Source organism: Labeo rohita, chromosome 4 (assembly GCF_022985175.1).
Source record: "Labeo rohita strain BAU-BD-2019 chromosome 4, IGBB_LRoh.1.0, whole genome shotgun sequence".
NCBI classification, from domain to species: Eukaryota; Metazoa; Chordata; class Actinopteri; order Cypriniformes; family Cyprinidae; genus Labeo; species Labeo rohita.
The window spans coordinates 100,799-116,848 of record NC_066872.1 but is presented as its reverse complement, the minus strand read 5'-3'; the positions used below and the strand labels follow the sequence as shown (position 1 = coordinate 116,848).

General features: G+C 36.3%; 1 protein-coding gene across 3 annotated transcripts; it reads right to left on the bottom strand.

Annotated features, from left to right (window-relative positions):
• Window positions 1–1,669: 1,669 nt before the first annotated feature.
• terfa (telomeric repeat binding factor a) lies at window positions 1,670–14,685 on the bottom strand. 3 transcript variants are annotated; one of them, XM_051108491.1, is made up of 19 exons: window positions 14,474–14,685; window positions 14,242–14,337; window positions 14,048–14,172; window positions 13,880–13,972; window positions 13,657–13,797; window positions 13,477–13,586; window positions 11,188–11,586; window positions 11,006–11,107; window positions 10,847–10,927; window positions 7,557–7,652; window positions 6,843–6,944; window positions 5,665–5,790; window positions 5,485–5,586; window positions 3,310–3,390; window positions 3,106–3,225; window positions 2,912–3,019; window positions 2,749–2,822; window positions 2,601–2,629; window positions 1,670–2,521 (listed from the first exon to the last, which is right to left on the bottom strand). In XM_051108491.1, exons 1-19 carry the CDS (start codon window positions 14,634–14,636, stop codon window positions 2,363–2,365), a joined length of 2,307 nt encoding a protein of 768 aa, XP_050964448.1. In that variant the 5' UTR covers window positions 14,637–14,685; the 3' UTR covers window positions 1,670–2,362. The 3 variants fall into 3 exon arrangements, with proteins under 3 accessions (XP_050964448.1, XP_050964449.1, XP_050964450.1); XM_051108492.1 differs by lacking the exon at window positions 10,847–10,927; XM_051108493.1 differs by lacking the exons at window positions 5,485–5,586; window positions 5,665–5,790.
• Between the last annotated feature and the right edge of the window lie 1,365 nt (window positions 14,686–16,050).

The window sequence follows — 16,050 nt, the reverse complement described above, 5'->3', positions numbered from 1 at the left end:
AAATTTTCACAAATTTTTTATGTATGCAAATTGTATGATATCTAAGGTACAAATTTGTAGTAATTGTGCAGTTAATTCTCTTTTGGAATATTTGTCCTCTCCCCAAATTTAAATGGTTACATTTACCTGTTAAGATTTTGCTTACATCGACATAGCAAATATATATTTGTTTATTTAAAAACATTTCAGAGGTAAATCGAGAAGTTATAATTTCAAACTATGTATTTGTTGTTTTTTGTATTCAGTTTTCTTTGTGAAAGGCAAGAAGTTGATCATACTGATTTCAAAGTTAAGGATTCATTAGTGTGAATATACACTGAACCAATCTTTATTTTTGACAAAAACATCCCATGTTTTAGTAGTGACCACATCACATTACAGAAGTTTAATTTGCATACTAAAACACTACTAAAACATACTAAAATTAGGGTCAAACAATTAATTGCGTACAAAATAAGTTTAAGTTTGCCTAATATATGTGTGTGTAATGTGTGTAATTATGTATATATAAATACACACAAATTAATGTATATATTTAAGAGAAATGTTATGTACAAAATATTTTTATTTATATATAATATAAATTCAATAAAATTATAATACATATAATTATAAATATTGATTTAATATGTATACATTAATTTGTGTATTTATATATACATAATAATTACACAGTACACACACATATATTAGGCAAACGCATACTTTTATTTTGTATGCGATTAATCATTTGACAGCCCTAATTTTAGTATGTTATAGTAGTGTTTTAGTACGCAAGTTAAAATTCTGTAATGCTCTAAAATACAAAAAACAAAACAAAAAAAAAAAGTATTAATTTCCCCCAAATAAAAGTTTATGTGTTCCCTTTTGTCACTACCAAAATAATAAATGACATGTTTCAGCCGTGACCGTTTTGGTACTGACAATTTTATGGAATAGCACCCTAGAAAACAAAAATCTCACTGAAATGCCACTAAATGTATCGGTTGTGACTGTTTCAGTAGTCACAGTTTTATGGGATAGCAACCAATCAACAAAGATGTCAAAACTGAAACGCCACCAAATGTTTCAGTAGGGTCAATTTTAGATAGTTCTGAAGCTCACAGATGCTAATCAGCACATGGTTATCTAGCACAGTTCTGAAAAGCTGTACACATATAGAAACTAAATGTTATGGATAACTCCCAAAAAAAGTGTTTAATTATAGAACATGGTGTTCAGTAGTGGCATTCCTTACAGTTACACACAGATTTTTCATACTTTAGAATACTTTTACCTCAAAATGATTGGATCTGTCTATTCACACCTTGTATCTATGAGAGGGAGACACATGACTATTTTCTGATCATAAATGTATGGGTGTAGTTAAAATCAGTCTCAGCTAATGAGCTAAAACATTCACTGTTTCGGCAGTGACAAAAAAAAAAAAAAACGGGGGACACTTTTTACATAAGGTTTCACAATTTACAAAGAAAATATAATTTTTTTTAACACTTTTTATAAAAATCAAAAAGATGCTTTTAAAAACAACAATGGAATAAAATGCAAAAATGATTTCAATATCACTTTCATAAGTTGAAATGTAGGGGTTAGGGTTGGGGAGAGCCACATCCCAATTGAAAGTACCCAATAAATTATTTTATATATATATATTAAAGGAGAACTCAACTTCCAGAACAAGTCCACTTTATTCAGTCATAAAGAAATTATGTTTTTTGAGGAAAACATTTCAGGATTTTTCTCCATATAATGGACTGATATGGTGCCCAGATTTTTAAACTTTCAAAATGCAGTTTAAATGCAGCTTCAAACGATCACAAATGCGGTTGTAAACAAACCCAGCTGAAGAAGAAGGGTCTTATCTAGCGAAATGATCAGTTATTTTCATTTTAAAAAAAATGCAATTGAAATACTTTTTAATCTCAAACGCTCGTCTTGTCTTACTCTCTCTGAACTCTGTGTATTCAGACTCAAGACAGTTAGGGTGTGTCAAAAAACTCCAATCCAATATTTTCTCCCTCAACTTCAAAAATCATTTCAAAATCATCCTACATCACTGCAGAAGTACCGACACAGTCTTTGCAAAGTGAACATGCAAAGAAGATCAAACACGCTTAACAAAAAAGGTAAAACAGCGATATAGGACAATTCTGAAGTTGAGGGAGAACATGAGACAGGAGTTTTTCGACATACACTGACTCAAAACTAAACATGTCACTGAACATCAGTAGAGAATGAGGACAGCAGCACTGAACCAACAGAACAAACGTTTAATAGGGAACACAATCTGAACACATTGTTTTAAAACAGTTTGAGGAACATCAGTATAAAACCTGAACATGTTAAAACACACGTGTGCATGTCACACCAGCCTGAGCTTGAGCATGGTCCTCCAGCGGTCCTTGAGGTTGACGGCCGTGCGTCCCGTGAAAGGGAAGGCCGAGCGGATCTTCTCCCAGTGTCCCGCACCGAAGCGCCGCACGCCCTCCTTCAGCCACTCCGACTCCTGCGTCGTCCACATCTGAAACACAAACACACACGTGTTAGTGCACACGTCACGCTCACCCACACACAGGAGCGTCTGACACACTCATACACACCTTCCTGCTGTACTTCTTACGGGATGGACCTGAAACAGACATGAACACACTCTATCATCAAAATATCTCCACTAAATACTCCCTAATCATCATTAGTGACAAAAATCACACAAGATATCAATATCACAGCTCTATCTGGTGTGTGTACCTGAAGCGGCGCTGAACAGTGACTCCTCATCGCTCCAGTTCTCATGCGTCCCGGACACGTCCTGCCATCTGGCCCTGAAATACACACACACACACAGTCAGCTGTGCCAAACACATACACTCATCACGTTCTCTCACACACACACACACACACACACACTGACCTCCTCCTCTTGTGCTTTTCTCCAGAGGAGCGGCTGGTGGACGGAGAGCTGCTGCGGCGTGCAGGAGACGAGCTGTGATCCTCAGACTCACTGGACACAATCACACTTCTGAAGAGAAAAACATACACAGCGCTCTGTCAAATACAGTCTATCAGAGCTGTGAGGATCATGTTGATGTAGAGACATGAACACACTTGTTCCGTTTCGGTGTGTCTGAGCGTCTGGTGGACTGAGAGCTGCTGCTGGGACGAACAGGAGTCGAGTGCTGAGCGGCTGAAGCTCCATCCTCCACCTCCATCACACACTCTGACTCACTGAAACACACACAGAGAGTGTTATTCAATTCAAGACTACAGGCAAACTTGTGTGTGTGTGTGTGTATGATAGACGTACTGTACCTGCTGTGGTTCTGTGTCTCTCTGATGGATGTAGGGCTGCTGGGACGAGCAGGAGTTAAGACCGGAGCTGATTCACCCACACTGAAACACAAACACTGCAGTCAGTGATGAAAACCACCACATAAGTAGTATGGTTCACATATGAAATTTGTGAAACTGATTCACAAATATCAGAAACAGATTTTCTAAATAATGTTTGTTAACATTAAGCAGGATCAGTCAGCATCTCATTAACACAAAAACCTAGACCGTTTTCAGGGCACCTGACACAACTGCACTTTTCTTTGTTTTTTCAGACCCAATTTTCCTTTTGTCTTCTCTAAGAATGAATAAATTTCCTAAATTTTAAGAAAAACGCAAGTAACAACTGGAGGATTTTTTTTTACTGTGTACTCAAACTCCTGAAGTTTGGATTATTTTTCTTTAGAAAGTTGTATTTGGGTGTTTTACACTTCCAAATAAAATTCTGTCTACCTATAACATTCCCCAAGTCGGTTATACCCATTTATTACAATATTGTTATAGGTGCTTTTTAGTGAAAAACAGGTCTATTTAGTTTACTGACAATATAGATGTGTCCAAAAATGTTTAGGAAGTAAAGTAAATGGAAACAGTGTGATATAATAAAACAGGGGGAAAAAAAATGATCTTGTGCAACAAATACACAAACAGTGCAAATGATTCACAAAATACACACAAAAAAGTGCAAATGATCTTTAGAAACTACATGAGAATAACTGACATTTATAACATACTATAACAATATAACAACCAAATAGATCGATGGCTGGCTGTATTCCTTGTTTTACCGGGACAGCATATAGCCAGGTCAAAACATAAAATCCAATGCCAATTTGTACTGCTGTTTCATCCTTGTTTTTGGTTTGTTTTATGTCAAAGTGCTCTGTCCTGTGTTTGTCTGTGCTTTTTTTGAGACTGCTGTCATGCAAATGTGCTTTCTTTGTGTTTTTACATGCACACACAATGCTTTCACTTTGCGTTTGTTCATATTCCACAAAAACATGCTAATAGCACTCACTCCTGTTTGGCTCAGAGGAACCAAATGCATTGGTCTCTTTTGACGAATCAACGAGGATCGAAATGTGAAGAAGTAATCACGTTCACTAATAATGAATATCCAAATGATACAGAGGATCTCAAAAGTGGAGAATCTTAACTTTACGATACTTTTTAAAGCATTCAGATTTGGATTAGCAGTTCAAAAGATATTAAATATTTTTAAAAAACAATAGTTATTTTTATCTTTGGGGGTTAAACCCAAAGAGAAACTGTAATAACTGTTGATTAAAGGGGTCATCGGATGCAAAGTTCACTTTTTCATGTTGTTTGAACATTAATGTGTGTTGTCAGTGTATGTACAAAACTACCCTATAATGATAAAAATCCATGCAGTGGTTTTTAATTAATCTGTAAAAATAATGTCCCCTTTTTCAAATCGAGCCGTTCTCAGATGCCTGTCGGTGTGCCGCTCCCACGATAGTTGATTGACATGAGCGTCTTACCTCAGACCCACCCTGAATCAGCTGTAACAGTCCGACCGCCATTGTTTCGATGCCGGAGCAGGGATGTAAATTAGACAAGAATATCTCTGATTGAGCGATTGAGGTGTTGTGTTGCTGGATGTAATAATGAACATAGTGGTCGTCATTTACTCCCGACATCTGAGCCGCTGAAGATGCAGTGGATTATGTTTGTTTGTGAAGGGAATGCACCTCCTGATCTACATATATCCGTCTATGTTCACGCGAATCATTCATGATCAGCTTCACTTACAGCAGAAGTGAGTATAAGGGTTTTTTTATGAATCTCTGCAATCAACTTTCCTAATATTGTGCTAGTTAGCAAGTTTCACGGCTAAACATGGCTAAAGTAAACAGGCTCGTCACTCCACAGAGAGAAGAGGGGGCGGGGCGAGCAGAGCTAATTAACATTTAAAGGAACAGAATGAGATGATTTTTGAAGAGCTCATTTGGCAAGGTAAAAAGGGTGTTGTTTTACAAAACCATTGAGAATTTTGAACCAAAGTATATTATAATTTTCATTAAGACCTTAAATAATCATATCAACTTGTGGAAAATGGGGATCCGATGACCCCTTTAATGAACTGCTGAATGCTGATGATGAGTTTGAGCTTGTGTGAATCCCAGTCCTCACCTGTTGTCATTCTGCTGCTGTTGTTTGTGTCTGGATGAGCGTCTGCTGGACGGAGGAGACGCACCGAGATCTTCAGAGTCCATGTCACTGGACAAGACAATACTGCAAGAGACGGCACTCAGTGAGTGATTGAAAACACAAACGTGTGTCTGTGAGGATGATGTTAAGAGATGAACACACCTGTGATTCTTCTGTGTGTCTCTGTTTGAGCGTCTGACGGCTGAGGAGCTGCTGCTGCTGCTGGGACGAACGGGAGTGGAGATCTGAGCTGACGAGCTCTGCACCTCCATCACACACTCAGACTCACTGAAACACACACAATCAACACATAATCAATCATCACAATTTTTATTTTACAGAACCAATACAAAACCAGTCTTAAGTAGCATGGGTATATTTGTTTTTAATGCCAAATCGTTAAGATATTAAATAAAGATCATGTTCCATGAAGATATTTTGTAAATTTTCTTACCCTAAATATTTAAAAACTTAATTTTGGTTTAGTAATATGCATTGCTAAGAACTTAATTTGGACAACTTTAAAGGCGATTTTCTCAATATTTTGATTTATTTTTGCACCCTCAGATTCCAGATTTTCAAATAGTTGTATCTCAGACAAATATTGTAACAAACCATATGTCAATGGAAAGCTTATTTACTACGTATAAATCTCAATTTCAAAAACATGACTCTTATGACTGGTTGTGAACTGTGAAATTATAATACTAATATTTATAGTTGTCTGAATTTCATTGCTTCCACTCACTGCTTCTTTCAAACACACAGAGCACTTTGCTGATTCTTGAAGTGAACGTCTGCCTGAATACTAGTGATCAGATTGATTGTTCTGGATGAGTAAACGTGAGCACAGAATGACATGTGTGGGCAGCATTAGCCTTACAATGTTTTTGGGAAGTGTAACTCAGTGTTGTTCCTCATGGCTCTTATAAACACTACATTATTAGACATTATTCAGCTGTAGGAAAGAACTATATAGGCTAAACATTAACTATCTTAATGCAAAAATATGTGCATCACAGGTGCAGAACGATGTGCTTTAAATCAACATCACTTGTTTGAGTCACAGACAAAACTCAAAGACTAGATATTGTGTGTCCTGCATCTGTTCAACTGTTTCATAAGGCGTTTTCACAGTAGTTTTACATTCCTGTCTGTGTGTGTGTGTGTGAATGATGAGTTTCATTCATCTGAACACACTGAGTCACTGCAGATCCTCTGATGCAGCAGTGATGAACATGAGTGTCATTAACCTCATTAAACCTGAATGAGAAGTTGTAATAACTGTTGATCAGACGCTGGTGATATGAGTTCGAGCTCATTTGAGTTCCAGTCCTCACCTGTTGTCATTCTGCTGCTGTTGTTTGTGTCTGGATGAGCGTCTGTTGGACGGAGGAGATGCACCGACATCCTCAGAGTCCACATCACTGGACAGGATGATCCTGCAGATCACACAATCCTGTCAGCCCTGCTTATTACTGTGATCTACAGCAGAATCTGAACTGTCTTCCTGCTGATCTCTGCTCTGAATCAATCTGTACTGTATAAAGCTCTATAGAAATAAAGCTGACCCGAATGACTATTGTTGATCTTCTCAAAGGGCAAAACACATTATAAAACTAGTGCTGTAGATCAATTCCAGAAAGAACTGATTCCTTGATTCAGAAGTTTTGCGAATCAAAAGTTAATTCCACAAGTTGGAACTGATTCAATCAAAGAGACTTGACTCTTCCTTAAGAGCCATTTTTAATTCTGAGCTCATCACCAATTGGCCTCTCCATCACTAGAGTCACTAGAGCACATCTCTAATAATAACTTATGGTATGCCACACTGAATCATACAGATAAAGCCATGTGTGAACACGTTCATGCTGTTCATCAGTGTTTCATTCTGTGGTCCTGCAAATCAGACTCGTCTAAATGGACAAGGACAAATTTTCTACATTAGCGTCTTGTGTTCAAAACTCTCAGTACAGACACTGATGCAAATGTATGTAAAAATTAAACAGGCTTGACTGAGAGTTTCATGGGGGGAATGGCTGATGTTGACACACCTGTTGTATTTCTTTGTGTCTGAGCGTCTGCTGTTCCGAGTGTGTCGAGCAGGAGTGGAGATCTGAGATGATGAACACTGATGAGCCTCTGATTCACTGAAACACAACACACAACTGCAGTCAGATACTGGACACCAGTCCATCAATAACAGATGCATTTGTGGAGCAATACTCAAATAATAGTACACAAATACTGCCACAACATTAAATGCGTAACATTTAAACAGTATCCTTCAAATTAATTAACTCTGACCATAATCACTTATGTCATCTTAATGTCATCTTATCAACAGATAAGACATAGATTAAACCTGAAATGGTTTAGTATTTCAGTGTTGATGTGTATTGATCAATCAGTATTATTGACAACAGTGATCTGAAGTCCTGGTCTGATCACAGGACTGCACACAACAACTCCATTAGGACTTTCAGTCCAAATCTATGCACTTTTAGAAAAATCAAAAGATACATTCCTCATATTCATGTCACATTTCTTAAGAAAGCATGAACATTTCTAGTCTTTTTCCACCAAATTATGTTATCTGAAGATGTTTGAGTGCTGTCTCCCGTCTTACTGTACTGTTATCCATTCAGCCAGAGCAACAGATATGGTTTGCAGGGTTTGTACAGATACTGTAAAATGATTTTAAGCACTACTATCTTGATTTTCAAATGATTCATGATTGGCGTTCCAAAGTTCGGACCTAAAACAAAAGATTTGCAATATGCATTCTGAAGTCCCGAAGTGAATCAAATGATTCACGCTCAGAAGTTCCAATTTAAATCAAATGATTTGTGATATGCACTCTGAAGTCCTGGCCTGAATAAAATAATTAGCGATGCGCAAAGTTCCAATCTAAATCAAATGAATCGCAATATGTGATTTGAAGGTTGGAGCGCTTCGAAACAGTGAATCATTTTGGGACCGAATGGTTTAACTGATTCGGAATTCAAAAAGCTCTGTTTCACCCGTCACTATGTGCTTATTAAAATCATTACAAGCACTGTCGAAATGCAAAAATGAATGGTTCTTTTATTTTAATGTGGTTATTGCTAGTGAATTGCCTGAAGTGAGTGAAGTCATGAGTTTGAATCAGTCAGAGCGGGTCCAGTGTAAATGACTCAATTGATTCGATTTGTCTGTCTCTCCTCTTTTCACATCTTCAGCCATGTTTAATTGGTTGTTTTCTGAACCAAAGTATATAATAATTCAAGTACTTTTCAAATACCTCTTCAGAAATATTACAATTTTCAAAGGTTTTCCAGGCCTAAAACTTGTACGAACCCTGGGTTGCTAAATGTGTATGTTAGTCAGTAGCTCAGGGCTGCTGCAGGATTTTTAAGCTCAAAATTAAGACTTTTAAAGACCTGCTCAAATAAAATGAATACCATATGAGCAGGGTAAGGCAATGTTTATGGTTAAATATTAAACTGTAAACTACTAAAAAACTGATTTACAGTTCAGATTTCTCACAAAAACAAAAAGTTGTAAAGTGATACACTTTACATTTCTTTAAAGTATCAATTTTTAAGAAAACAAAAGTCAAAAGTATTACTTATATTAATTGAAACAATTATTATCAATCACTTATTATATTAATTTAAAAAAACATACAAATACATGTTAGTGTTTAGATTTTTATGATGACTTATCTTCTTAATGATCCACCAGTTCACATTTACAGCTCTGCATGTTTGTAGGGTAAAAACATGGGTCGCTTTTCGCTTTGGTCTGAACAAAACCAACCCCAATACTGTGTTCCTGCAATACCGGAGGCTGCAGTTCTAGGACCACATTTCTGGGACCCTATTTTTTGGGACAATGCCATCTAGCAATTCCACTCTAACAAAGAAACATCAAACAGATGCAAACACTAGATCCATTGAAACTATTTGTTTTTTTATCTTTCCATCTTATTTTTAATGTAAAAGCTGACATGAAGTGTTCAAGGGGGTGTCAGCAATCTCCATTTAGCCCATTAAACTGTCCAAAACAGTTCATTGTGCTGCTGGATGTTGTAAATTAGTATTTGTATTCAAATTATTTGAAATTTATTAAAGTACTAATAAACACTAAATTGTATGGCAATTGTTTTACTGTTTACTGCACTTCGTTAAGTGAGTCACACACCAGACACGAAGCGCAGCAGCTAACGAACTGAAGTCTAGAATATATTGAAATAAATTAGGTTAAATATTTCAAGAGGGTTACCCAGGGGTAAGTTTAGGGTTAGGAATTGGTTAAGACAATAATTAAGTGTATACAATTACACAATAATAACTAATAATAGCAACTGCTACACATAGTATGAGCTGTTAATGCATACATACAACAAATAGTTAAATAAAATAAAATAAAATAAAATAAATAATAAAAATTACAGGGTCCTAGAAATGTGGTCCTAAAACTACAGCCTCCTGTATTGTAAGATTACTCTACTCAAAACAACAGGCTTATTGAAAATGCACATTCAATCTCTGCCAGCAGATGGCGCATTCGGAACTGCAGACATGTGTTTCCCCGGTAACCACAGTTCACAAAGCAGCTCAGCACCGGACTTTGAACGTGCAGCGCTCTTGTTTATTTAACGAAATCACAGCCTTTTGAAGTTTAATCGTGACACTAAGCTGTATCGCAATTCTGGTCTTCCCGTGCCTAAAATTTAAGACCTCTTAATCATAATTAAGACTTTCTTGTACAATTTAAGACTTTTTAAGACCTTAAATTTGCTAAACTAAATGTAAGACTTTTTAAGGACCCGCGGGAACCCTGTAGCTACGTATGAAAAATGTGAAGCGAGCAACTGCACTAACGCTCTCCTCTATTAATCTGTTGTACAACAAAACACACATTTAATAACATATTTTTACTCCAAACTTACTTTATAATGTCATTTGAGTGTTTGAGATAACTTCCTTTTGTCATCTAATGTGGCTTACTACCATAAAAAGAGGCAGAAAATGTATTTTTTCCTGCACCAGGGCGCCCTCTGGCATCCAGTATGAATGAAACAGACATTACATGCGTTTATGTAATAATGACCAAAAACAAATACTTCTCTCTAAAAGAATTTGAAGTAAACACAAGCAAGTTTTTCTCTAGAGTTTTACCACTTCAAATTGTTTTCATTAATGTAAAAGTAAACCTCACAGTCATGTTCTGGCTTTGTTACATTTATCCTCCAATAAAAATCTTGAAAGCCCTTTATGTTGTGTCAGTTTATCCATGTGATACAGAAAATGGTCTTGAACATCGATATTTCTCAGGTAATCATATCAAACAACTGCACCTGTTCTGCGTGTGTGAGCGTCTGCTGCGTCGAACAGGAGTGCAGATCTGATCTGATGAAGACTGCTGCACCTCTGATTCACTGAAACACACAAACACACACGACAGTCAGATACTGAACATTACACGACATGATCTGACATGTGACCTGCTGTTTAACCTGTTGTGGTTGTGTGCGGATGTACGTCTGGCAGACGGAGGGCTGCTGGGAAGCGTCTGAACCTCAGGACCATCTGAGTCTGGACCGCTGGGAATGACGATCCTGTAAAACACACGCTGCCTTTAGAGAAGAGCTCAGACGTTGAACATTAAAGTGTGACAGTGAGATCTGTTGTCAGTGACCTGTGAGGAGAGCTGATCTGCGTCTCCTCCTCCTCCTCCTGAGCGCCACTGATGTTGTTCCGCGTCTCTTTTTCTTCTTCTTCCTCCTCACTGATCTGGCTGTCGTCCTCCTGCACCAGGCGTGAAATGGTCATGCCGGCGTATCGAGTCTCCAGCGGCACGTGCTGCTGTTGGCTGCCGCAGTCTCTCTCCATGGGCTCCATGGGCGTCTCGGACAGGACCAGGTGCAGCTCCGGACCGTCCGTCTCTGGGTTCTCCTGCTGCGCCTCCATCTCCACCTCCTCCTGCAGCTGCGTGAAGGACACGCTCACGCCGTAGCGCTCGCTCAGCACGCCGTACACCTGCCGCAGACTGTGCAGACTCAGACGACCCGCTGCTGCGGGACGCGCAGACACACCGCTAATACACGGGGAACAACAGACAGTCAGACATTATTATTATTTATACGTTATTACAGGTTGTACTCATATTTTCATATTTAGCTCATTTAAAGTCTTTTTATTAGTTACTTTTTTACTTTTTCTTTTAAATATCTCCATCAAGCTTTATTTCAACTTATATTTCAGAGTTATCAAGGCAGCATTTCTAAATTCCATTTAGATTCTGTAATTTGAAGGTTTTTTCCATCTAATGTTTATACTGCATTTCATTTCACAGTGCACAGAGATATTTCAGCATTAATTATACACTATATTAGTGTTTATTCATATTTTGAGTTAGATTTCACTTTTTATAGCTTCAAAGCTTTAGTAATTGTGCTTTTGTCAAATTATTAGTTTTTGTTTGTATTAATAATTGGAGTTAGCTTTTGTATTTCTAGTTATTTCTATTATAGTTTTTTTTTTCTATTTAATTATTCCAGTTATAGAAATTTTAGTGTTTCAGTTTTTTTTTTGCTCTTAACTGCCAGTGCAACATGTTAAATTTTCATGTAATTTTGCAGAATTGATAAATATTTTCAATTGTCTTTAATGTTTATGCTATATATTATGTATTTTACACATTTTTTATGAATATATTTTATATATTATTTTATCATTTAATACTATTTAATATTTCTACAATATTTCATAATACCAAGGCAACATTTATAATAATCATTCTATGTGGTATTTTAGTATTATTTATATACTCTTACAGTATATTAATAAATTTATTTGAAATTAGCTTTTATTTTTATATCTTTTAGTTTTCACTTTTTATTGTATTATAATAAAATGTTAATTTTATTATTTGTAAGTTGTTGCACTTTTTTTAAGTTTTTGATTTTTGATAATTCTATTAGCTTTCTTTATTACCCTATTATCTTAATCTCAGTTTCAGCAATTTTAGTATTTATTTAGTTTTTTTTATTATTATTTGTTTAGTATTTATTTTAATGTTCATGCATAAATTTGATATGTTTTGTATAATTTAAATTGTATAAATTAAATGTTTATGTGTGTGTGTGTGTATATATATATATATATATATATATATATATATATATTTAATAAATTATTTTAACATGTAATATTATTATTTCTGTACTATTTTATGATGCTAAGGCATTTATAATGATCATTTTAATTTTAGGTGGTATTTTAGTATTATTTACATACTATGGCAAAATATATTATTATTTTTTATGCTTCTTAAAAAAATTACATTATATATTTTATTATTTATTTTATGTTATTATTTAAACATAATATTATATAATGTGTGTAATATTTTATATTATGATTGTTTGATAATAATTTTATTATTGTTATGATTGTTTAAGTTCTAAGTATTTTAGTTTATTTATATACTATTTTAATATGATTAAATATATTTTCACATTTAATATTTTATATTATGATTGTTTATGGTTATATTATGATCACTTAAGTTTTAAATGGTATTTAAGTATTATTTATATACTATTATAGTACACATTTATATTTCAAACGAGCTTTTATTTCTCTATTTTCAGTTCTAATTTTATTTTTCTTTATATTACAGTAAAATGTTACTATTATAATATTAGGTTTTGGCACTTTTGTTTAAAGTTTTGAGCTTTTTATAATTTTTTGGTTTAGTTTTCTTTTATTACCATATTATCTTATGTAATCTCAGTTTTAATAACTGATATTTAATAACTCAATTTTAATACATCAACTTTAACTTAACAGAATTTCAGGTAATTTCCAAAGCAATATTTATCTTTCACTTTCTATCAGCTCTATTTCACGTCATCACATGACATCGGCTCATCCTTCATGTTACTGAAGCCCAGAATGAGAGTAATCAGTGCTGTGTGTTTACCCATGATCCTCTGCGGCTGCAGCGCTAGTCTTCTGCTTGGTCCGCTGCCCGTCCTGTGACGACGTCACGGGCTCAGATCTCACCCCGTGATGTCCGGAGCGCTTCAGCATCTGCAGAACAAACACACGGTGAAGAGAGACACGAACACGAGCGTCCGGCGGCGAATGAGACGAGACGGACCTGAACGAGGAAGGGCTCGGGGACACAGTAGAGCCGCTCGATGAAGTCCAGCATGTCCTGTTTAAAGTCAGCATATGAGCTCAGCTGCAGAACCGAGTGTGAGGAACGCCTGCGCCGGATCAGATTCACAAACAGCTTCTTCTGTTAAACACAGAAACACACAGACAGATGTCACAAATGAGAGACACGAGCAGACACAAGCTCCGTTAGGACCGGACGTCACCTTTCCGGCCGAATCGGCAGCGTCGCTGAAGTGTCGGAGCAGCATCTCCTCAGCCTTCTCGAACTCTCCGCTCCGGATGCACACCATGATGAGCTGAAAGTAGAGATACGGTCAGTACTGTCTGTGTGAGACGGGTGAATCGGTGTCTGCGGATGACAGTCGTCTCACCGTCTCGATGATGGCGTGCCGCACCAGGTCCTGCTCCCGCTGAGGGACGCTCATGTCCCTGCAGATGCTCTCCAGCACATTCAGAGCCGACTCCAGAGGAGTCTTGGGCTCTTCAAATGTCAGATCTGCAGCAGAAACACCTCATCAGCACCTGGGCAAAAACACACACACGTACGTCACTTCCGCTCACTCACCGAGCTTGTCGCCGTTGTTGATCCTGGACAGGAACTGCATGAAGCGCAGCTTCACCACCATGTCGCTGTGTCCATCGATGGGTCTGACCACCAAATCTAACACGACACACGAACATTAATGAGCAACACATCAAACAAACTTCCACAGACTTTTAACGCAGTTTGAATGAGGTTTAGCCCCGTGCTAAAGCTAACACGCCTGCACGGATGTAAACAAACCCGCGCCACTTACTCTCAGTGATGTTGGTGAAGTGCGTGAAGGCCGTGTAATCTCCATTTCTGAACGCGCTGAACGCCTTGAACACGTAATAGTCGAAAGTCCATCTGTTGATGATCTGCTCGTCGCTCAGAGTGTTTACTGTACTTGTACATTCACTCATTCTGTCGGGATTCATGTGAAAGCGCGCATTCCGTCTGTGGCCGCGCTCACGCTGCAGAAGAGGGGCGGGGCACAGCGTGACGGCGCCGCCTCTGATTGGCCAGAAGCGATGTTGACGCCAATAACGTCATCACATGAAGAATAATCTGCTACTTTTTAATAATTACAATAATAACTGTGTTTAGTAGCACGGGTATATTTGTAGCAATAACCAAAAATATTGTATCGTTCAAAATTATCTTTCTTATTATTTTTCTTGCCAAAAATCATTAGGATATTAAGTAAAAATCATGTTCCATGAAGATATTTCGTAAATGTCTTAACGTAAATATATCAAAACTTAATTTTTGATTAGTAATATGCATTGCTACTTCATTTGGACGACTTTAAAGGTGATTTTCTCAATATTTTGAGTTGCACCCTCAGATTACAAATACTGTCCTATTATAACAAACCATACATCAATGAAAAGCTTATTTTTTTCAGCTTTCAGATGATGTATAAATCTCAGTTTTAAAAACTTGACCCTTATGACTGGTTTTGTGGTCCAGGGTCACATTTAGTGAAACCTTTTTGCAGTGTTTTTTTTATTTTTATTTTGAACATTTATTTTGAATATTAATTTTAATAGGCAAATGTCATATATACATATATATATTTAAACATATACATACATGCAGAATTGGGGAAACTATGTTTTAGTATTTCTATACCTAGGTTTGTTTCATTTATTCACTCTAAATATATAAACAATAAGAAATGATCCTGTTTTATATGCTAAAAAGTTGCACATTACCACCATAAGTCTGAATTTTTTCTTTTCATTTTATTATAATATTTTTAAGTTCAGTTCAGTTCATCTTTATTTATTTCGCGAAGGCAATTTGTTTGCAGCAGACAAGCATTTCACATAAAACAACAAGAGACATATGGATTGCATGCATTTCTGATTGTTTTTTAATCCTGATATTAGGTTTGTCGTGTTTTTTATGAAATGTGACCCTGGACCACAAAACCAGTCTTAAGTTGCTGGGGTGTATTTGTAGCAATAGCCAAAAATACATTGTATGGGTCAAAATGATTGATTTTTGTTTTAATGGCAAAAATCATTAGGAAATTAAGTAAAGATCATGTTCCATAAGATATTTTGTAAAATTCCTACTGTAAATATATCAAAACTTAATTTTAGATTAGTAACATGCATTGCTAAGAGCTTCATTTGACAACTTTAAAGGTGATTTTCTCAATATTTTTGGGGATATTGAGGGGATATTTTTGCACCCTCAGATTCCAGATTATCAAATAGTTGTATATCAGCTGATGTATAAATCTCAATTTGGAAAATTTGACCCTTATGACTAGTTTTGTGGTCCAGGATCACAAATGATGCTATAGTAATGGTATTTACAGTAACTGTAAAACTGGCTTTA